We start from the raw sequence: 22,714 nt of genomic DNA on the forward strand, positions 1-22,714 counted from the left end.
CTGAGAGATTCTTAAACCCGAGAAAAATCCCTATGGAGCCAAAGCTGACATTATACCGCACTCATTTTCACAGCCTCTGTAATCATCTTCTTGACTAACAAGCTAATTTTCTCGATAGCACAAATACTGGTCCAAAATCGCACAAGCTAGCCAAAGAGTTATGAGTTTTGGAGCTGCATGGTTTGCCAGTAGAAAACTGTCTCTTCAGATCCACCATTTCATTTATTGTGGTGAATCTGAAACCCCCTACAGTGAAAGCAGAGTAAAACTGGGAGGCTCCGGCATTTCCTGCTGAGAGTGGAGGGTAGCGGTCATGCAGCCATTCCACTCAGCCACCCAATCACTTGATTAAACAAATTATCATCATCAAAGTAATCAAGCTTTGCACCCTGCTGCCCTTCATTACACCATGAAAACGGGTTTAACCATAGCATGAAAATCATATGGATTACAAGTGAAGCTGTGACCTTGGCTGGTGTCACTGTCAAAAAGGGTTTTAGTTTTTTGGGGGGGTGGCGTTTGAAAAAAGACAGCCAAATAGGCAAAGAGGATGGGTGAAAGAAGAAGACAGAATGAGGACGTTGAAAACAAGACAAAAAACAAACAGACATAATTTGTTTTGAGATTAAAATTAATTTGCGGAGCATTCACTTTTGTTTTTCAAAAGTATGGCAATGTCTCTGATCTAAACGTAGTTAACCGTGCACAAATAGATTTCCAGTAAACGGGTCAAAGGGTCAGCTGTGTACCCAACTGCCGACATGACACATTCTGACTGCCAGGCTCTGTTTATCTAGATACCTCTTCCTGAAAATTTCCACCCATCAAAAGGGTCACCCTGCAACAAAACCTAACAAAACCCCCCACACATGCCGGCAGTCAGTGATACTTGCATTTCAAAATCAGAAACGGTTTCCATATGATATGGCTTCCCAGGTCTGAAACCTCTCTGGCCTGAATAATGAACCCAATCCCTCGGCATAATGTAGGACTGACTGCCGGGGAGCTGAACGCTGCTGAAAGGGTTTACAGTCGGTGCCGAGAACACAGATGGCTGTTAACAGAATGAATTAGTAAAGATTAACTCGCCTGGTAGATTTGCCACATTAGTGCCTTTGATCATGTTAACAAACATGGCAGAGAGACCGTCTGTGGCGTGATAAGGCTCGGGCTGCACAGTTATTGTGTTGGCAAATCTTACTTTTATTTCAACAATACTGACCGTATCAAAATGCAAAACAATGTGGAAAATTCCAATGTGGAGTTCAAAACAGCAGGCGAGATGTTGATGAAGATGCCAACTGTGCAGGCAAGTCAATTTCTTCTACGCAATTGTAATAGTTTGCACATGTTTCGCCTCATTAAGTCATGCTTGCTATAAGTTATTCATTTTCCATTTCTGTTGAAAAACTAGAGACCACCTTGCGATGGGATCACACCAGTCAAACATGCTTATACATCAGACACAGATGCTTTTGTAAAGAAAGCTACAAATACATTAAAAGATTAAGTGGCTCCTCCACTTCAATTACCATCTCCCTCCATGTTCATGGGTCACACCCTTAAAGTTTGGTGGCCGTCTCTTCATACACCACTTCTCATTTACACTCACATGTGATAAAACCACATCTATTCTTTCTTTTCCATTTCTGCAATTCTGACAACACATTTTAAAAATCAGCTACCTTCCTGTTATGGCCATTTATAGTCCGAGGGTTGCAGAAAGGAAAAAGCAATCTTGCTTGGTATATATATCTAGCTGCTATTCATATTATGCTTCTGAAACTCAAGCATTGTCAGAGAAGCTAAATATTTAACTGTTTTACTGCAAGACTTTGGACGAGAAGTAGGACAGTGAGTTTAGAACTCATTGCAGAACTCCCCTGACTTTTAAATTTACCCTAATTCTGCTAAAACATTTTGCTTCTGAACTGGTGTAAATATACTTCTCAGTAACTACCACCCTAAGAGATAAAGTACTGCAATAAAAAGCAGTACTTTAAGAAAAAAAACAAAAAAGCAAAAGAAATTAAGAACAAAATTAAGTAAGAAGGTTTTCCTAATAAGTAAATATACTGTATACGTGTTTGTGTGTGTGTGTGACTGTGTGTAAAAACTACTATTTATATATTTTATTAGTGGATAGCAATGTCCCTTTACATATTTTCCCTCTTTTGAACCACTGTTAGCTCATGCAGTCTTACAATATGAGTCACTGTCTCAACTGGATGGCGAATGTGGTCAGAGTTTAGACTTTCATGGGATGTCTGCCACGGTTCCAAGAGCAACTCAGGATACAGATCTGGGGTGTTGACATCAGAATTCCTTCAAATCAAAATAGTGAAAATAAGCAAACTTCAGCAAAATCGTCAGTAACCATTACCTTTGAAATTAAGCTGGAATTATTTGAAAACCACTACTGAAAACTAAAATGTTTTTCTGCTGCCAAAAATATGGAATGCTGGAGACAGATGCACATTTTAAGCCATAGCCTTATGGAAAAAAGCCCTAACATTAAATTACAGGTTATGTGCTCATAAGGAAATTATTGAAAGCTGGAAGCATTCAGCAGTTTACTTAGACTACCCACACAGAGACAAGAAGGAAGATTTCCTTTTTTTTTTTTGTTGACACGTTATAATGGCAAACTCATCTCAATTATGAATATTCATGAGCACTTAATTGGAGCCTTTAAAGTCACTGGTTTTCACTAAATTGAGCTTGGGTAACACACCGGCCTGCATTTAAAGGAAAGAAGTGTTGTGTGCTGTGTGGGGAGTTCACTAATGAATTCCCTTCCCCAGCTCATCAACTTCCCCAAATACTCTTTGGAATCTCACCGTTTCCTCATGAAAACAGCTCTAAATTAAGTGATTGCATGGAGTTTAATTTGTGGTGGGTAATACACCCTGCATAGAAAGCATAATTTACATGTTTTAGCTCATTCAGAGCTCTTTTGACTCAAGAGGAGGGAAATAATGGAAACAGCAGACATTAAAGCAGAAATGTTTGTTTGGAAAAATGCCAGTGCAGATATCAATTTGGAGTCTTTTAGAAACGATAAAGCGCGCTCGTAAATATGAGTGAGCACAGATGTGTTAAATGTGCCGTGCTGTTTTCCATAGCAATCTTCGGAGTTAGATGGAAAAAATCTAGCTGACGTCATGGCTTCATATATCCACCATATTTGGATAGTGTACACATGGAACACATTTGTCCATACACCAGAACAAAGTGAGGCAAGACAGCGTCACAAGCTGCATTTGATTTCATTTCATCATTTAACAAGCCAGCCACCAAAACCTGAACTGACCACAATCTAAACTAATGATATTTAATACAACTTAAAAGGCAAAGCCTTTATTTTAGTTAAAGTCAAAGGGTAGGCCGTCTAATGTCAGAATTCCCAAATTATAGTAACAGGAACAGCATAATGTTTAAATCCTGTTCATTTTTCTATGCTTTGTCCTCTATGAACACTCTTGATTTCAACAGATACTTATGTTTAACAACCGCCTGAATATCATTGCAATCTCAATATATCACCTAAGGCCTCAATTACACAAACCCAGACACCCGTCTGCGACCATCTGGCAACCACCAGCTGTAGGGGAAAGACACATATTCCCTAACCAGTTGGCAAGTGGTTGCTGGAGGTCAGTGACAGTTGCTAATATGAAACTGGATGCACAAAGCATATGGTACTGCAACAAAAACCTCCTCACAATTGTCTTGTTCACCAGTAATTTGCTGAAGTCAGTTGCAGTTCGCATGGAAGACACCGACTTTGAAAACTACTCACCAAATTTTCATTTTCCAGTTTATGTCACAATTTTTCATGCAGCACTACAGCTCAGAGAGTCAATGGTGAGTTTCTGCAGATAAGATGGCATCATCCATGCAAACTATGGGCAACTGGAGCAATCTGCTTACTATCAAAACAATCACTTTTGGTACAAAACCCTCTTTGTGACTTTCCAGCCAATCACATGCCAACCAGTCCAGGAACACTTACTTTTTTTTATAGGTTGCAAGAAGGTTACAGACTTGCCTAACCTTCTTGCGACCCATGGAAAAGTATGTACTCCTGGACTGGTTGGCATGTGATTGGCTGGAGGCTTAGTAGACCTTTATATTATATGCAATTTAAAATCATCTCCTTATAGCAAAAGAAAAATGTAGAAGCAGAAATTGTATTTTATGGAAGTAGGCAAAATAAACAGTATGGGCAAATTCCTAAAACAAGCCGTGCATTTACCAAACAAAACCTTTTAAATTAGAAGCACACTGTTGCACCACCAAGACAGAGAGAGAGAGAGATGGGGTTAAACTCTTCTCCTACTCCTTTTCTTTGATCTCGCTTTGTTTTTCCTTCTACTGACTTAAACTGTAAAGCAACAGGCAGTTAAAAAAAGAAAGGAAGAAAACAGACATCCTGACACAGGGTTTTCCCCCCCATTTCTCTTCGTCACAGCCACAATCCCCTCAACCACGGTCCTGCCAAGGAAGTTTCCATTTGCTAAGCTAATTAAACCGAAGAAAAATGGGAAGAAAAGGGTGGGAACACGGGTGGTGGTGAGGAGAGGGGGATTATGGTCCTGATTTGCTGTGTCTAAATATTTTCAAAAAAGATCGCGACATGTGCGTGCAAAAGGTTTTGTTCAGTGCTGTGGCTCCAGATAGGCTGTCCCAACACAAATCAGCACTACTGTCACTGATTTCTGCTGTAGCCATATCACCTTAATGTGTTTTCCCCATGCCCTGGTGGCTGGGATGACTGTGTATTTTAAACATGTGGCTATAAACTTGCATACACACGCACACACCGGGATGTAAAAAGGCAAAAACAGGGTCACACAAACATGCACAGTAACCACAGTTTGACTATTTGTGAGTCTCTACTAGTATGCACAAGCCGCTGCCAAAGCAAAGGCCTCTTCCAACTCATCAACAAGGGAGAGGAGGGGAGGAGAGAGGAGGGAGGGAGGGAGGCAGCTTCTTTCAAACACACATACGTTCTGCAGATGTTAGCAAATTCAATACAAGCTCTCACACCTTAAGGGAAGGGAAAGAAGGGGGAAAAAAAATGAGTCCATCTTGGATGACAAAAAAAAGAATATATATTATTTTCCTTCATTTCTCTCCATCTGCCTGAGAGGGAATATACTGACAGTGTTCTCAGCCCACTCTGAGACACAGTGGTAATGACATACAGCATCTTGACCGTGCAGGCAGAGATGTGGCAAGAGGGGAGCAATGTGGAAGAGGGACCCAAAGAAACAACAAGGGGGAGGCAAGAGACCATGTGTGTTTATCTACTCGTGCTTGTGCGCCAGCATGGTGACAAAACAACAGTTCATGCATAGACACAGATGGACTCAGGGAAAAAGGGTGGCGGGGGGTGGGGGTGGTGTTGTGCTTTCAGTGGTCTTGCAGCCCCTGCCTCTTGTGGAGTCCATTAGCGATTGCATAATGCTTGGCAGACAGGGACTGAGTGAATGCGCCCCCTGAAGGGTCAGACACTAGCGAGGACGTAGGATGTTCTGCAGCGCTCAGAAACTCTGCGCTCCCATGTGTGTCAATGGCAGATTAATGAGAAAAATAAGAAGTCCATGCCCCCCACCCCGCTTTTTAAAAAAAAACCTGCCGGACAAAACACAAGCAGTTCCCTGTGAGCTGGTTATTTTTTAAGATTGAGGAATTCTACACTGATGCAAAATAAAAGAGCATCATTAAATATACAGCAGGATAAGCAGCAGCAGCAGCACAGCATCTGGCTCCTGCTTGTACGTGTTCATTTTTATCCTCAATACTGGCTTTATCTACCTTTTAATGCCCTTCTTATTTGGCCATTTCTGTTCTCGCATATATTACCCTGCTGGTCCTCTCCTTTAATAGTATTCTCCTCTGGATTGAGTAGCGATTGAATAAGAGAAATATTTTGCCCATGCATTGCAGACAGGCATTTTACTTATTCATCATGAAGACTATTGGAAATGAAGTGCTTAAAAAAAAAAAAAAAAAAAAGCTCGTTGTTTTTAACAATGGTGAATGGAGAGAAATTTCGAGTGTACACACCTCATTCAGGCCCTGAAAGCCTTGTGCTGTGCAAAAAAAAAGAAGGAACACATTCAGTTCAGTTGCATTGGAGAGAAAGATAAAAAAAGAAAAAAGCATTAAGAGCGATGGGAATGAAATATGAAAGAAATATGTGTTCAAGATTAACATAACCTTCATATCAATCTAATCACAAGGTAATAACAGTGTCAGTTATTTGCTCTTGGTCGAGGAAAGAATAATGTGTGTGAGTGTATTTGTGTCTTTCTGCTAGTATGAGGTTGTCTGGGAAAAAAAAGCTTAAGTTGTGAGGAAGGTCAGTTAACATCTGTGTTTTTGCTTTCATTACCATTAAAGCAGCAGATACAAAACAGTCATTTTAGTCATTTAATGAATCTTGAATACAGCTGCGGGACCTAGATAACATATCCTTTTCAGTACAGAGCCAGCACCTTCTCCCCTCCCTGAAAAAGCCATCAAAGGCTTCATCTTTAGTTCTGTATTTGTTGCATTGCCCTTCTCAACCTTGAAATATTGTTAAGGCTCAGGCTTGGGGTGTCTTTTTGTCTGTTTGAGGATAGGGATCCAGCCTCACTTGCCCTTTTGAGACGAGACAGCTTTCACCCCAGATCATCTTCATGAATGGGGCAAGTCTACAACAAATGTCCAGGAAAAAATAATAAAAACTGTCAAATCTTCCACTCAATGGCTACAAAATCCCGTGAATTTGAACCGGACCATTCACTGTAGCTCTGTCTCCTTAATCCTTCAATTTTCTTTCCCCTTTTCCATCACACTCCAGTTTTTCCTCGACTGTCCTTGGAAGCGAGGCTCACACAATATCCAGCCCTCCTCTGAAGTCATTCCTTCTGAGAACGAGACAGTACTCAGAAGCCCCCCCACCCCACCACCCGTAAATCACAGATGTAAAGGGAGGTGAACAACACCCCCGCTTCCCACCAAAACATGACACAAATTACAGACCACAACATCTGGTGAGTGGTGTGCACCAAAACACAGCGGGGTGGGCTGAGGATATATAGCCTAGCTTCACTCAAACTCATCCTCCTTGTTCACAGAAATACTTGGAAGCAGAGGCGTGACAAAAGGTAAGGTTGTAGTGGTCGTCAGCCAATAAAGACAATCCTGGCTGACTGAAATTGAGCTTTCTCTAGTTGTAGGGGAACCAAAAAAACCAAACAAAAATACAATTGCATGTTAACTCTAGATGAGCTACATCTAAAAGAGAGACGGAGGGTTTACATCCACCTTCTACTGGCATATGGTAGTGCCCTGAAGCTGTTGCAGGATGTGCCCGCTGTTACGAGACTATTTTTAGACCAAACTTATTGAAACATGCCAATTCTGGCATGCTCACACTCAAAGGTTACTCAAGCATGTAACACAGAACACCTGAAAGCAAACAGGTTAACATGCAAACTCGCCACTAATCAGCTCTGTTACGATCATGCCGCTTACACTTTGACCGACTTGACGTAAATGTTTAGGTCGTGTTAAAAGGTACAAACAACCTGTTTCCACAGGTAGCCTGCTCTAAAGATAATGGGTTAAATCCTGGAAGGCTATTGATGTAGAGCTTTTCTCCTTATCAAAGTAACCCCAGGGATTGTCTGACCAATTTGTTCGGATGAGAGCGTATCGACCAACCGATCGACATGACAACTTGGAGATTCCAGACCTTGAAAAATGTGAGGGGAAACAATCAGACTGCCACAGGTCCACACTCACTACATCATCTTTGAGAGATATGACGACAGCAAGCATGCACGGTTTGGCAAAACCCGTCTTTTCATTAGCATGTGCAAGGACCTCACATGTGAGATTGCTGTAAAAGAATTACTCAGCAAGCAAGCTGGTGAGCAGGACAGCAAACCAAAAACACGATAAGTAAAAGAGGCACTAGTGGCGCCTAGAACTGCAGGGTAACAAAGAGTCCTGTCTCTTGCTCTGTGGTGATATAATTCCTTCTCTGAAGCCAGGAGCAGTTAGTTTTATCATTAAAATTTCAAAAGCCTCCAAGTGTTACAACATACCTCTGTGATGTAGTGGGGTAATTAACACACAGACAGATGTGCCTGAAGCAGGTTATCAACCACTTGTCAACATCGGTGCCAATACTGAGAATCAATGTCACGTGTCAATTTCCATCAAGGCCTTTAGGGGACACTGATAAAAGGGAGGCCAGTAATGATCAGGTTAAAGTCTGCGTGTGCCTGCGTGTATGAATAGTTGATGAAGATTTAAAAGCATGCCACTATGTGACAAGTTTTGCCAGATATTATATTTTATTCATATGAATCTAAAATGTAGCAAGAATTTCATTATAGGTCTATAATAGAAACTTCTGAACTGGTATATTCTAAACTGGTTCAACTTTATATGCATTTTCAAGAGTATAATTGTCTCTTGTACTGAAATTTTGAGGACCTTTACAAAACTTGGCATCCTATAGTGAAAGTATGGTGAAGACTCAAACGGTTTCTTGCAGACACAGAGAAAACATTAAAATAAAAAAAATGTTTAAAAAAAAAAAAAAAGTACTCTGGGGGTGACATCATGTAAAACAATGAGTCATTAAAACAACAGTGACTGAATCAGCTAATTGGACAAGTGGTTCTAACAGTGGAGGAGGCGCTGTGCCAGGCGACAAGTCACAACCCACAGAGAAACAACAGGAGGGGACAATAATGACAGAGGCTGCACATAAAAGTGCCAAAATCTGTCATTCCAACAACCCAGCCAATTTACAGGGTGATGCCCACTCAGTTAGGAGACTTACTCGAGCCTGAAACTGGGAAGAGATAAGGGAAACTTCGCTGATTTTTTTAAGCATCATTAAGATGATTCTTCTCATCAAAATGAAGGGGGGATAACAGAATTCTCCAGTCTCCAGTCATGATGACATTTCCTCAATAATGCAACTACTGTGGGCATGAATCTGCACAGTTGTCTCCACGGGGATTAAGAGATTCTCGTGAAATCACTGCAATACAGCTGTACAGAGCACCTCGTAGCCAGTTTAGTGACCCCTCGTTCCAGCCTAACTTTGCTCGTATAACGGCAATTAAAGTGTGGAAGACTAAAGCCGAGCACCTCTGGGTAAATAAGAACGAAGGCAGGCTTGAATCTAAAGGAAATGAATACTTGAGCACAGGGGCAGCAGTAGCCTTTATTGTAGCTGGTTAAGATAGATTAACTGACAACGATTTATCATTCTAGACAACCCTTCTCGTTATTTGCCGTGCAATTAAAAAAAAAAAAAGGAATGCTTTGACGGGGTTTCTCTAACAGCTACAAACAGCAGCGAGTTGTCTCTACGTGGACCCAAGTCGCCTTCCTCGCCCCCCTTCACAGCCCAGCTCAATGCCCAGTAGTTTAAGTTTGCTTTCCCAAAAAACCCAAAAAACTTACCGTTTCCCCGGCGAGGAAAACAACCAGCCCGAGGGTGAAAATTATCCAAACGTTCCTCATAATTCCTCTTTGAGAGTTAAAAACGCGTTGTTGCAAACGAAATGTCAGATGTTTCCCCACTCTTCTTCTTCTTTCTCCCCTTCGTTTTCCTTGCACCCAACTCCTGCCGCTTCTCTCTCTCTCTCAGGAGTGGGATCCCACCGGATACGTGTTGCGTTTTGATTATTCCTCCTCCCCTCACCCCGGGCACTTCTTTTTTTCCTTTCTCTCTTTTTTTATGCTGGGTAAAATCTTACAAAATGTATGTAACCGCACAAATGCGCACGGTTTAACAGCGAGGTCCTCCGCGCGCCGGTGTGTGTGTGTGTCAGTGGAATCTGCACGAGACACCTCGCTCTCCCTCCGCGCGAGCGCTCGCTCGAAATAAGAAGGGGGCAAAGTGTAGAAGCGCGAGCACGGCGCCACCGGCGCTCCGGTGAGTGCGTGAGCTCCTTCCGACCGAGTCACCGCGAGACGCAGAGAGAACTTGTGAACGAGCGGCCAAAAGCAAGCCAGTAACGACACTCACAACAAATCGCTCGTGTAGTTTTATTGGTGTACAGTAAGTCTTTATTTTAATGAGTTTACTATTGTCTATTATTTCAACCCGGGAGGTCGGATAACAATTCTACACGAGGATAAAAGGCTCGGCTAAATGAGCCATTTATCTCCTTGTCTGCGTAACAATCCTTAATTGCACCGTAATGAGGATTACACAGTTTAATTCAGCAACTGCGCCAATTTACAATCAAGCCTCGAGTTTGTCGTGCAGCAGTTTTACCAACACGTTTGATTAGCCTCTGCAGCTGTATTTTTGTATATGAGATCAGTAAACAGGCTTTATGTGAATAAAGCGCAAAGCACCCTGTTAGAAACACGCTCACAATATGGGTGGAAGTAATGCTATGGGCAAAGTCTCCCCCTGTTGGTATGAGTTGACAACTTTCTCTAGAAGCTGAAATCTGCAATTCTGCAGTTTGTGATGAAAAGCAAGGCTGAACATTTAACTTCTGATGTTTGCATTCACCTTCATCGCACCTTTTTTTCTTCTTTGTTCGCAGATTTATTAAGTATATTGAGTGGTTCCTGGTTCATTAGTGTTAGGTAGCTCTTGGTAAAGTATTGCACCATAACAGGTTGTGTCATTTCTAGTGAACTCTTCATGTTTACAAATCATCAGCTCAAGCCTCTGAGGCAACACACACACATCCTGACATCTTCAGATTCACAAGACTAAGTGTTTTTTCCTCCCTCATCTAATCATATTAAAACAAAATAAAACACTGAAATAAAATGCCATTTGAGGCACAAAGTATGGGCACAAAACTAAATTCCAGGGAAACATTTTTTTTTAAAAGATTCCCTGAGTGTTATTAAAAGGCTATTAGACAAATGTGGTATGCTTTAATTACATTTCAATCAGTGGCAGACACTTTTGTACGAATGGTGGTAAAAATCGGAGCCGGAGCGTATCAGAGAGAAGCCTTTGAGATGGAGCTTCAACACTCTGTTCCACTTTCCACCTGACACAAGTGGCACTCTGCTTGTTGGTGCATGAAAGAAAGTTGCAGGCAATCACCCCCTCCTTTTTTTGAGGGGTTGGGAGAAGTTGCTGAAGGAGAATCAAGGTAAACAGCATTACTGAAAGAAGATGGTTTTGTACCTTTGCAGTAATATAAGCACCATATACTTTCAACTCAGCAAGATTTCCAAATTGCTCACTAACATCCAAAATCAGAGAAGAAAGCATTTGCTAGTCACCTTCTAAAAGCCACACTGACAGTCCACTCTTTGTGCAAAGTGCAATCTTAAACTGATGATAACAAATAAGGTCAAAGGTTCCTATATAAAGTATATAACAGGGACTAGTATACAGTTAAATGTATGTGCTGTTTATGCACTACACAGTGATCTGCTGACTTTATGCATCAATCTCTGACATGGCAATAACTAATTCATCTTCAACACTTGCATGGGGGAAAAAAAGATGTGAGACACACCATTTGAATTACAAGACTTTTCTCAGGTGACATCACTTCTGGAGTGCTTATTTCAAAACGGATCTTGAAAAGGGCACTTAAATAATTCACCAGAATATTCTGTGGAAGGAAGTGTCAAACAACTTCCAGCTGTTTGCATGGAATTAAAATTAATTTCACTACCCTGTGCTGAATTGAGAGTGTACAGTCAGATTAATTATGCCTTTTTCCTTGTGTTTTGGAAAATTGGCTTTGGGTTTCAGGGGCACAATTAAATTCTAGGAATGGTCATGTGATGGTTTACATGAACTAAATTAGGCTTTATTAAAACCTAAAGAGAAAAGCATCATGAAGCATACTGGGATTTAATTCTTTATATCAGAAATGTTAATGAAAAACCTTTACTTGTTTTATCTCCAAATAGTTTGACTGTCATTAAACAGCTAATTTTACACACAAAGTGAGTAAAAATATTCCTCAGAATACATTTTGATGAACAGCCTTTTTAGTTTAACTTGAGTTGTCAATACTCCTGAGCCAGTTTAACACCTCTGATTATTAATCCAGGTCAGTGATAGAGATGCATTAACAGACAAGGCAGGTTTCACTCTGAGTATCTGTCAGTTTGCCTGTTATTAGCCACAGTGAACTAGAGGAGGAGGAAGGCAACAGGAACAAGGGAGGAGACAGAGAGGGAAAGTGATATTAATCATCAGGGGGGAAAGACGGTAGCCAAAGAAGAACAAGAGTAGCATGTGACCTTTACAGTTCTCCCTGTGCCTGTCTTTAGACCATTCATCCTCTGTGACCTGAATAAAAACAAGCAAGAAAAACTGAATTGTGTCAGAGGCACTTGGGTAAAAATCAAATACATTCAAAATTTTGAAATTAAAACTATATCCTGCGACCCATCCCCCATCCTAATGCTTCCCAGGCTCTCTCTTTCCTATCCTCACAGGGTTTAAGTCTACTCCTGGTGTCCCAGATTACACAGCCAATTAGGGCAAAGGCAAAGCCCCTTCTGCTTCCAAGCCTGGCTAGGGTGGTGCGTGTGTGTGTGGCACTAGTTCACATGATTGGGAGTCTTGTTTCCAACAGCACAAGGACCCATAATGACAAAGTCAACTGAAGGAAAGCCTTCAAAGACCTAAAATAAATAAAATCTTGGTGTGAAGCATGCATAATTTTACATATCACCTAGTTTGAATTATGAGCACGCTGAGGTCGACTTGCTTTATTTTTCTATGTGAACTGAATATATTTCATATTCTATAGAAAGGAGACCTTCAAAAGTGTTATGGATTTCATTATATTTTATTCAACAGCACCACCAGCTGGAAGCACTAAACAGATTTATATTCAGAGACATATCCCAACAAATAGCATGTATGATAACAGTCCAGGAATATGATTTTTGAAAATGAGCCACACATGAAAGACTGAAATCTCAGCTTCTACCTCATTCTTTGCCTTCTTTACCCGTGTGATGTGCAAATAAATGTTAGGCCACTGAGAGTACACACATTCACATGCAAGTCATTCAATATGCAAGGTTTTCAGTGTGCAGTTTTTAATCTTTATGTGGATGGTGCTTCCATGTCTGAAAAGGCCATCGACTTGTGTCCTACGAAGGACAACTCGGTACCCTGAGCACAGATTCCAGAATGATCTGCACTGTTATTAACATCACTGTCTACTTCCTTGTCCTTATCCTCGTCAAAAGGTTTCTGTTGTCCACAGGGCAGCAGTGTACTGTGGCTGAATTGATCCAAAGGCTTCCCGAGAATCCCAAACCTGATTAAATGAAAGAAAGATTTTAAAAAACAAAACATAATATTTCCTCCAAGATAGCACTATCTATAACTTATAACAAAAAAGGAACGCCATTTATATAATTAAATCTATGAATCATTCCACATTTTAGATCAAACACAAAACTTAATTAGATGGCCTTAAAGATTGCAGGTTTCCTTTTCACATTTTTATTTTTTTATATTTTCATCCTGCATTTCAGTCAGTCACAGTCGAAAAAAGAAAGTCTTCACAGGACTCTATGCAGTCCTATGAAAAACTAAGAACACCCTCACTGCTTACATTAGAATTAAGAGGGTCAGAAGCAGCCAGGTGGTGCTAATCTAATAGACTTGATTAACTGATCAAGTGCGACTCTTTGTAAAAGCAGACGTTTTGTTAGTTTAAGACAATCCTTAGGAGGAAGGCATCAGCAGTAATCTTAGATAAACCACTGTTTTTCTAAGCTCATTGTCCAAACAATCTAGAGTCCATCATTATACAGTGAGAAAGATTACTCACTACATCCCAGCAACTTTACGCCAAGGTCAGACTGTAATGCTCAGAAATGTCAAGAAAACAAGAGCTACATCTCAGACTCTACATACCTCTGTCGGCATGTTAAATGTTAAAGATCACGACTGTGCAATTGTTTGCTTGTTTGGAAGGGTTGCTAGGAAAAAAACTCAAATATTTTCTCTAAAAAGAACAGCAGCAAAGCTTAGGTTGTCCTGCTCAAACCATTAGAGTTCTGCAACAATGTCCTTTGGACAGACAAGTGGAGATGTGTGGCCACAGTCAGTCGCACCACATTTGATGAAAGCATATCAGCACAAACACTTCATACCAACTGTCAAGCACAGTGGTGGAGGGTTGTTGATCTGGACTTGTTTTGCACCCATCCTGGAGGGTGGCCAGGACCTGGACACCATCCAGTCATTGAATCAACCGTGAACCCCTCTGTATGCCAAAGTATTCTGGAGTCAAATGTGAGGCCGACAGCTGTCTGACTGAAACTGGGTCATGCAACAGGACAATCTCAAGGAATAATCTACAACGAGATGGCTGAAAAAGAAAATAATAAGGTGTTGCAATGGCCCATTAAAAGTCAAGACCTGAACCTGCTGTGGCAGGGCCATTAGAGAGCAGTGCATAAACAAAGTTGTAAAGAAGAATGGGCCAGAATTCCTCAACAATGATGTGAGAGACTGGTAAAACTAAAATGATAAGTTATTGCTTGTTGTTATTGTTAAAGTTACTGAATCATGGAGTGTACTTAGTTTTAAGTACACTTCATTTAACCAGATCAGACTCAAAATGCACAACACTGTCATCATCTCCCTACTATTTATACAACCAAAGGCAGTTTTTTTGCAGTAGTTAAGCTCCTGCTAATAGGTAAGGAGGAGAGGTAGGTATCAGGTAAGCTGGATCAAAACAGGTTAAACGCAAGAAACACTGACAGGAACACTCGTCTCTTTGTCTTCTGGGTGACTTTTAACAACCTTGCCATAAGCTACATTTGTGTTCTGTCACACAGCCTTGACTATTGTTTGTGATACGTCTGTAGTCAAACCATCCCACCTTGCCCCTCATCATAGTAAAACACAAAGGACATGAGGTTCTACATCACCTGACAGAGGCCAGCTGCTGGTCGAGCTGCTCCATAAGGGCTTTGGTGTCACAGTACTCGGCCTTCAGCGGGATCTGATTCCTGGCTCGGCTGCCCAGGAACAGATGGGGTGACTGTTCTTTGGGCGAGGGCAGCAGAGACACCATCAGAGGGGATCGCTGATTTACTATGCTGCTGAGGAGTGGGTGCCTTTGGGATGTGCTGATAAAAAGCCAAATCACAGAACAGGTGAACATTTTAAATAAATGAATAAATAAAATTGACATTCTATATTTAAACCCCCAAGGGAAATATGCAAGTGTAAAAAGGGCATATTTAAGGAGAAGGACTGTGTGTGTCATACAGCAGCGTGGACACATTTCTCTCAAATACATTTTAATTACACAGCTTACAGCAGAAAGGCAAACTCTGGAGCTGTTTACATATTTTACAACACTAAAGCCATAATGAATATTTGTCTATATGAAAGCTCATCCAAGCAACATAATTTACACAACAGCTGTGTAAATTATGGAAAAGGACACATTTCATACCAATTTCTCATAAATATATATACTTATGATCTTTATGGTGGAAACTTAAATACATATCCTGACGTGGTTAATCAGAAAAGCTGTTATGGTAGTAAGACTGTCCAGATCCAGATGCTGATACTAAAGAAAAAAAATACAACAAATACATAGCCTAACAGATGTTTTAGAGCATTTTCTGTGGGTGATGAAAGCATTTCAAATTGTGTACATCCACCCTCAGGAGGAGAGCAAGCTTCAAGCCTGGCTTTTGAGTGTTTGCTTTCAACCTGACAGCAGGAAAGAGCTCCAGGCCTCTGACAGCTTACAAAACTACCCATCTCATGTCCGACAGAACTGAGCTACACAAAGCAGGCTGTCAGATGGTCCCTCCTATTGGACAAAGCCGTGAATCTGTCTACATCAATCATTTTTCAGTTAGACGTCAGACATGGCATCCATCAAACTCAAATTTATTGTCCGAGCTATTAGCTTGTTTGCAGTGTAATGTGGTGATCCAGGTTAAGACTGGTTACACATACTAATGGTTATACTAAAAATCAATAATTGTTTAGGCACTAATTTCCAAACAGCAAATCCGGACACTGATTTCATTGGATGCACTATATTGCCAAAAGTATTCTCTCATCTGCTTCACGTGCATTCTTAACTCATAGGGTTTAATATGAAGTCGACCCTTTGCAGCTATAACAGCTTCAAATCTCTGGGAATGCTTTCCACAAGGTTTAGGAGTGTGTTTCTGGGAATTTACTGACCATCCTTCCAATTCTAATTCATCCCTGTCCACTCAGGTGGTCTCAGTGATTATGTTTGGCAATAAAGTGTACATGATAGTTCCAGTGGCCTAAGGCACCAATTTCTTTTCTGTGATGTAGATGAACAGAAATGGTAACCTGGATGTTTGGTCGGTTTCTAAGAATTCACTGGGCTAAACTTTAAAAGAGTGAATTTAGGAACAAGTTAGAGCAGAATAAAGATCTCCTTTTACCTACAATTTGATTCCAGCCTTACCCGCTAGTCATGATTCCTTTTTACCGGTTGTAAATATTTAAAGAATTTCATATAAAAATGGGAAAACCTCAGCAATACTGTAATTATACAGCAAGGCCATCGCATGTGCTGTTTTATAACCTTTTCTGACTGGCATGTGGGTGAAAACAATAAACATGGAATGGTAACATTACAGTAGTAGGACTGTGATCAGGAGCATAACTTTACCACACTTTTGTGTACTCAAAGGCATTTTAAATACCTGTTCTTTAGTAACGCCTCAAAACAACCTTTACTTCACACCTTCGTTTTAGTAGACTATTATGTCTCATCTTAGAGTGAGTTGCTCCTGTCTCCACTGAACCATTACTGGTAGTTCCCGAGTCGCCGTCAGTCATGTTCTTCACTGCCATGTTAAACGAGTCAGAGTACAAAAGACGTCCAACCTCCTCTTGGATGTCCTTCAGGTCCCTCCTGCCAAACGTCACCCAGGCCACGTAGCAGAAGAAGCTGTACAAGCACTAGAAAAAGAGAGGCCGAATCAGTTCTTCATCAAGCAGACATTTGTACATTTTGTCCATGTACTCACAGAACAAACATTTAGTATCCCTACTCGCAGAGCAAAGCCCCAGGTGGCACCTTAGTCATCTGTGTTTTTGAAAAGGTCACAATAGCTATTTCTGTTCAAAAGGTCACACACTGAGCAGTCAATAGGCTGCTGCTGTTAGCGTGGCATTGCTCTCCTTGTCAAGCCACCTGGCTAAATACCAGCGAGAACCTGTCAAAGCAAAGCACCTGTGTTGAATCAACATCCCCTACCACTAACTAATTCATTAAGGACACCAGGCAAAACCACCACGCAGTGTGGTTCTGCTCTGCTCCCTGCTGCCTGCATTCACAGATGGTGAACTGGCCTCGACCCTGACCAGCTGAAGGACCCATTTTTGTCTACAGGTGTGACAATACAGTTTTGACTTTTTAAGAACATCCAGCCATATTCATCAGATTTTAACAAATTAGACAACTGACATAGGGAACAGTTCCTAACACTCATTAAAAATATATCAATCTGAGTGATCTGTAAGCTTTGAATGTGAGAAACAAGTGCAGTAGATTATTATTACCGCATGAAGAAGCCACTCTGTTCTATTTGACGATATCTGCCTCCTAGAAATAAACACAGGATCTTTGTATTAACAACACACTGGTATTGACTGACTATGAATGACATAATGATTTCAGCATAGGGCCTAACTTTTTGGTTTAGGATTTTTGAGTTGTCTGGCCATATTTAAAAAACTATTATTTGCTCTATTTAAACACCACAAAGAACAGTACTCAACAACATGCCAATCTGTGATAAAGTATAAGCATGAAAACTGGAAAAGAAATCCAAACAAACCTTTAAAATCTTCAGAAAGAATACATTAAAAAAAATTTAGCATCAAGGTCTGAGCATTCTTTAAAATGTGCCTATTACCTGAATCCAGTTAAAGGAAGAAAGTATGTGGATATGAGCTCTCTGAGCAAAGTAAAACCAGAGTTCATATTTTTCAACTCCTTCCTCCCAAACCCAATTCCAAAAAGTGAGACTGTGTGTAAAATGTAAATAAAAATTCATGAGATTTATTACATTCTGATTTTATTTATGTTTTATATAGTGTCTCGCTTTTTCTGTATTGTTGATGTAATGCTAACATGCATGTTTAAAGACTCTTTACTCCTGTGTCTTCCAAGCACAGTATATGTACAATGGAAAATTCATACACGTTTTAATGTAAAGTTTAAGCAAGGATGGAAGTCATTTTTAATGAAAGATAAAATAAGATGAGTTGTGTAGTTTCAAGATATGTTTGTGAATGTGTTCTGTGTGTGTCAGTGCTTCAACACTTAACATGCTAACTCACAGGTGTTGAGGGTCTGTGTCCTTGATCCAACACAGCTGATTTAAATGTCTAAATTACCTCCTCAACATGTCTTGAAGTTCTTCTGAGGCAATGAACTAATCATGTGATTCAGGTGTGTTGACCCAGGGTGAGATCTAAAACCTGCAGGACACCAGCCCTCGAGCCCTGGAGTTGCCCACCCCTGGTCTAATATGTAGCTGTTGGGTTTTTGACAGTTTCTTTGAGAATTGCACAGTCTGCCCTTGAGGTGAATTTGCTGAAACATCCACGAATGGAAAGATTGGCAGCTGCCTTGGATGTTTTCTCCTTGTGAATAATCTTTCTCACTGTAGAATGATGGACTTTAAATAGTTTGGAAATGGCTTAACTTTTTTCCTCTAAGATCATGACTGATGTCTTTCATCACTGGCATTGTGTTACTACAGATTAGCAAACTGACAAAATGTGGGCTTTTAACAAGGTGGTCACACTTGCTGATGATCAAGTAATCAAGCGATTAGCAGCACTTGACTGCTACTTACCCTCTTAATTCCTTTGGAAGCACTAATGTTGTACTTCATTTTCACACATTGCTTCTGCATTTTGGGTTTAGTTTATGTAAAATAAATAATGACACTGTGTAATTTGACACATTGTTATAAACCTAAGATTGAATTTACCTAATTTTAAGGCCTGCAAAGGACCAGCTAACTTAAAAAAAAAAAAAGTATATAATCTGATATCTAAACCCTTAGAAGTAAAAGAGGCTACAATTTCTTTTTCATTACTGAGGCTTCAGGAATCTTGATCAGCCACACTGCTGATAACAAACAAGAAAAATGAAACAACAAAAAATAAAAACATTTTTAAATGCTGCTCTTAGTGATGTAAATATAATCTCAGCTAAATATTATTCAGTGGCTTCCTTAGACCTCTTTAAGAAAGTCTCACTATTGCTACTCAGAAAGTATTTTTGTTCAATCATCATAAGTAATACATCTATATACAATAACAAGTATACAACATCGGAGTGAAAATATTACTTTGAAAAGAGGACATTCTCTGCCTACCGGCTGTTCAGTGAGTTTGCTCACTTGTGATATGGGCGATGCTGTTCTCTTTTCAGATTCATCATTAGGCGGAAGTAGCAGACAGCCAACATCTTTTGAGCCATCTCCTTTTTGGCCCAAGCCTCCGCCATCATCTGGTGTTCTGACTTGCTATCACCATTAAGGGGCCGAAGAGGGAAAAAAGAGAGTGGTAAGAGACACGAAATGGAATTAAACACAGGTGCATGTAAGTAAAATACAACAGGATTCAAACAAAGGTCGAATTTACCAGCTTGTACTCTACTTACACTTCTCTAGGCACAGATTTATTCTTCAGGGTCTTATGTTCGAAAAAGGAAGACAGGTAAAGAAGAAGTGTAATAAGGACTTCATCGAGCTCCTCACTCCTGCACAAAGACAAGGGCACAGAAGTACGAGATCTTTTTTTATATGATACCTAGAAAAAAATGTTCTGAATGAATGTCATATTATGTAATTCATTACTTCAATAACTCCAGAAAGCGGAGAGGAATGGGAAGCAAATAATTCTCCTGTAGCAAACCGACAGCCACCTCTACAACACAGAAAGTGTAATCACAAACAGCCATCTAATGTCAGTAGATGTAAAAATATCAACATCTAACTAAATGAATCATTGTTTGACATTTTATGTGAAGACTGGTCTGAGTTTAAAAGCAATGGGTAGAAAAATGTGCACATACCGTTAGGTCAATAAATATTTGGACAGAGACAATTTTTTCTTAATTTTGGTTAAATGAAAGAACTCAGATTCAGTTGAAGTGCAGACTTTTAGATTGCATGGAAATGTGAGAAACTAAAGCATTTTAACACAATCTCTTCATTTCAGGGTCTCAAAAGTAATTTGACAAATGAAATAACTCAAAATAAAATGTTCATTTCTAATACTTGGTTGAAAATCTGAGCTCATGGACATCACCAGATGCTGGGTTTCCTCATTTTTGGGCCTTTACTGCAGCAGCTTTCAGTTGGTGTTTGTGGGCTTTTCAGTTCAAAGTTTAGTCTTCAACAAGTTAAATGCATGCTCAGTTGGGTTAAGATCATGTGACTGAACTGGCCATTCAAGAACATTCCACTTCTTTGCTTTAATAAACTCCTGGGTTGCTTTGGCTGTGTGTTTTGGGTCATTGTCCATCTGTATTATGAAATGCCACCCTATCAATTTCTCTGCATTTATTTGGATTTGATTAGACAATATGTCTCTAAACACCTCAAAATTCATTCAGCTGCTTCTGTCCTGTGTCACATCATCAACTAACACTAGTGTCCCGGTGCCACGGGTAGCCATGCACGCCCAAGCCATCACACTGCCTTCGCCATGTTTTACAGATAATGTGGTACACTTTGGATCATGAGTTGTTTCGCGCCTTCTCCATACTTTTTTCTTGGCATCATTCTGGTAGAGGTTGATCTTGGTTTTATCTGTCCAAAGAATGTTTTTCCGGAACTTTGCTGGCGTTTTTAGATGGGTTTTAGCAAAGTGCAATCTAGCCTTTCTATTCTTGAGCCTTATAAGTTGTTTGCACTCTGTATCTACTTTCATGCAGTCTTCTCTTTATGGTAAACTTGGATATTGATACACCTACCTACTACAGAGTGTTTTTCACTCGGTTGTTTAAGGTTAAGGGGTTTCTCATCACCATAGAAAGAATTCTGTGATCATCCACCACTGTTGCCTTCTGTGGACCTCCAGCTCTTATTGCGTTGCACCAGTTCACCAGTGCTTTTGTTCTTTCTCAGGATATACCAAACTGTAAATTTTGCCACTCCTAATATTGTAGCAATTTCTCTGATGGATATTTTTCCTGCAGCTTAAGGGTTGTGTCAAGCATTAGCACACAGCTACTAAAATATCTCATAAAAAAGGTACCTCTGATTCCTTAGCTTTACAAATGGTTTAATAATTGTTTTTCTTAACTACATAACACAAAAATATTTTAAAAAGGTTTTTGTTTAATGTAGGTTTTGAAGCCTAAACTGTCCTCCAATTGTAGAATGAACCTCAAATCACATAATATAAGTTATTTCAGCATCATAGTGGGACTTGCGCTTAACATCCTCAATGGTGACCCGGTCCCCTTGTCTCTTCAGCACTGAGGACCTGTATGCATTGAAATGAGCAGGGCTCAGTCTGCTCCTGATCCTTTGGCGCCCTCTGTGGTTCATTGTAAATATGTCAGCCAACCTGAGGAGACAGCAGAGATGAACATGTGCAGGTTAGTCCCCTAAACATCACGAATTTCTTAAAAATAAATAAGTAAGAGTCTTTTTATTTTCAAGTTTAAGGTACTGTTTGACCCACGCATACCACTCTGCTCGCTCCTGAAGCTCTTTAAAGTTGTTATTGGTTTGACTCGCCGTCAAAACACTCTCTTCTCTTGGGTAAGAACTAGAAACGAAGAGAAAAACTTACCATTGTGATATTTAACAGTTTCTCATGCTCGCAGGTGATGTATACTAGTGGCTTATTGCCTTGCTTTCCTCACCTGATAAACTCCAGCTTTTTAGATTTATCATTCCAAATCCAGCGGCCTAAAGGGGGAATATTCACCTGAAAAGTACACACGGCGAGTTTCGAGTCTGGCATTTCAAAAGGTTAACGACGAAAAGGGAGCAGCCCAGACACCGGCGGTAATATTTACTGGCAGAAATGCAAAATTTGATTATTTTTCTTCCCCCACTTTTTTGTTACAAAAGTCCAAAAGTTTAAGAATTCTTCCATTTATTTGTGGTAACTTACATTTTTGGTATCCTTTAAATATTTTGTCATTTTTTATTACACAAATTTCCCAGAAAGCTTTTACTCCGTTGTGCTCCTTCCTGTTTGCTAATGTTAGCCACGGTATCCAGGCAACAGCCAATGGCGAAAAAGCTGGTCAGAGGCAGTCAGAGCCTTCAGATGCTGATTTCAATTAGCTGACCGGAGTGCGGTAAAAGCACAAAAACAAACAAACTTGGATTAATACGCGTGCAGAAGCATTTTAATCGAACAACATAACCCCATAAGGCCATCAGTAGATTATATCCTTGTGCTAATGGTGTTCATAGTGTTTTACACATCACTTTTTCTCCCCGATGATGCTGTTAGGATTTATTTTACTACAGTTAAAGCTTCAGTGTTCATCCGAGGTCAATTCAGGGGTTTAGAGCTTCGTGAACGTTATTTGGCCCCCAAAACAAACCGCATCACCCCCATTAAATCCCCCACAGTCCCGGTTTATTGCAATTAAAAAAAGGGTCAAAACATATTTAAAATGAACATACAAGTTGCTGTTGTGTTTAGATATAC

At 40.2% G+C, this 22,714-nt stretch overlaps 3 protein-coding genes across 6 annotated transcripts in view; 1 reads left to right on the plus strand and 2 right to left on the minus strand.

Annotated features, from left to right (window-relative positions):
* The window catches only part of sdc2 (syndecan 2), a 42,652-nt gene extending 32,727 nt beyond the window's left edge, over nucleotides 1–9,925 (minus strand). Inside the window, exon 1 of the mRNA XM_031738087.2 lies at nucleotides 9,490–9,925. Within this exon, the coding sequence (XP_031593947.1) occupies nucleotides 9,490–9,549 (60 nt within the window). The 5' untranslated portion in view covers nucleotides 9,550–9,925. The remainder of the gene's footprint in view (nucleotides 1–9,489) is intronic.
* Nucleotides 9,926–12,801: 2,876 nt separating this feature from the next.
* Nucleotides 12,802–22,280, minus strand: LOC116318923 (protein phosphatase 1 regulatory subunit 36). 2 transcript variants are annotated; one of them, XM_039605557.1, is made up of 11 exons: nucleotides 22,166–22,280; nucleotides 21,912–21,976; nucleotides 21,734–21,814; nucleotides 21,474–21,610; nucleotides 19,891–19,960; nucleotides 19,695–19,793; nucleotides 19,432–19,557; nucleotides 17,576–17,618; nucleotides 16,755–16,972; nucleotides 14,932–15,132; nucleotides 12,802–13,301 (listed from the first exon to the last, which is right to left on the minus strand). In XM_039605557.1, exons 1-11 carry the CDS (start codon nucleotides 22,193–22,195, stop codon nucleotides 13,085–13,087), a joined length of 1,287 nt encoding a protein of 428 aa, XP_039461491.1. In that variant the 5' UTR covers nucleotides 22,196–22,280; the 3' UTR covers nucleotides 12,802–13,084. The 2 variants fall into 2 exon arrangements, with proteins under 2 accessions (XP_039461491.1, XP_039461490.1); XM_039605556.1 differs by having other exon boundaries at nucleotides 21,912–22,273.
* LOC116318909 (exostosin-1c) overlaps nucleotides 19,493–22,714 on the plus strand; it is a 103,034-nt gene continuing 99,812 nt past the window's right edge. Inside the window, exon 1 of one of the 3 annotated variants that reach the window (XM_031738077.2) lies at nucleotides 19,493–19,597. The gene's annotated coding sequence lies outside the window, so the exon portion shown is untranslated. Of the gene's footprint in view, nucleotides 19,598–19,710; nucleotides 19,818–21,534; nucleotides 21,642–22,714 lie in introns of those variants that run through there. The other 2 variants (XM_031738076.2, XM_039605555.1) reach the window with 2 other exon arrangements.

The sequence above is a fragment of the Oreochromis aureus genome, linkage group 22 (assembly GCF_013358895.1).
Source record: "Oreochromis aureus strain Israel breed Guangdong linkage group 22, ZZ_aureus, whole genome shotgun sequence".
Taxonomy (NCBI): Eukaryota; Metazoa; Chordata; class Actinopteri; order Cichliformes; family Cichlidae; genus Oreochromis; species Oreochromis aureus.

Bases quoted from the DNA above. Each gene is read 5' to 3' on its own strand.
- LOC116318923 (XM_039605556.1), bottom strand. From the start codon at position 22,012: ATGCCAGACTCGAAACTCGCCGTGTGTACTTTTCAGGTGAATATTCCC. The intron at 19,558-19,694 runs GTAAGTAGAGTA...TAATGGTGATAG, and splicing joins AAATCTGTGCCTAGAGAAGT to CAAGTCAGAACACCAGATGA. The intron at 16,973-17,575 runs GTAATAATAATC...CTCTTTTTCTAG, and splicing joins CAGAGTGGCTTCTTCATGCG to TGCTTGTACAGCTTCTTCTG.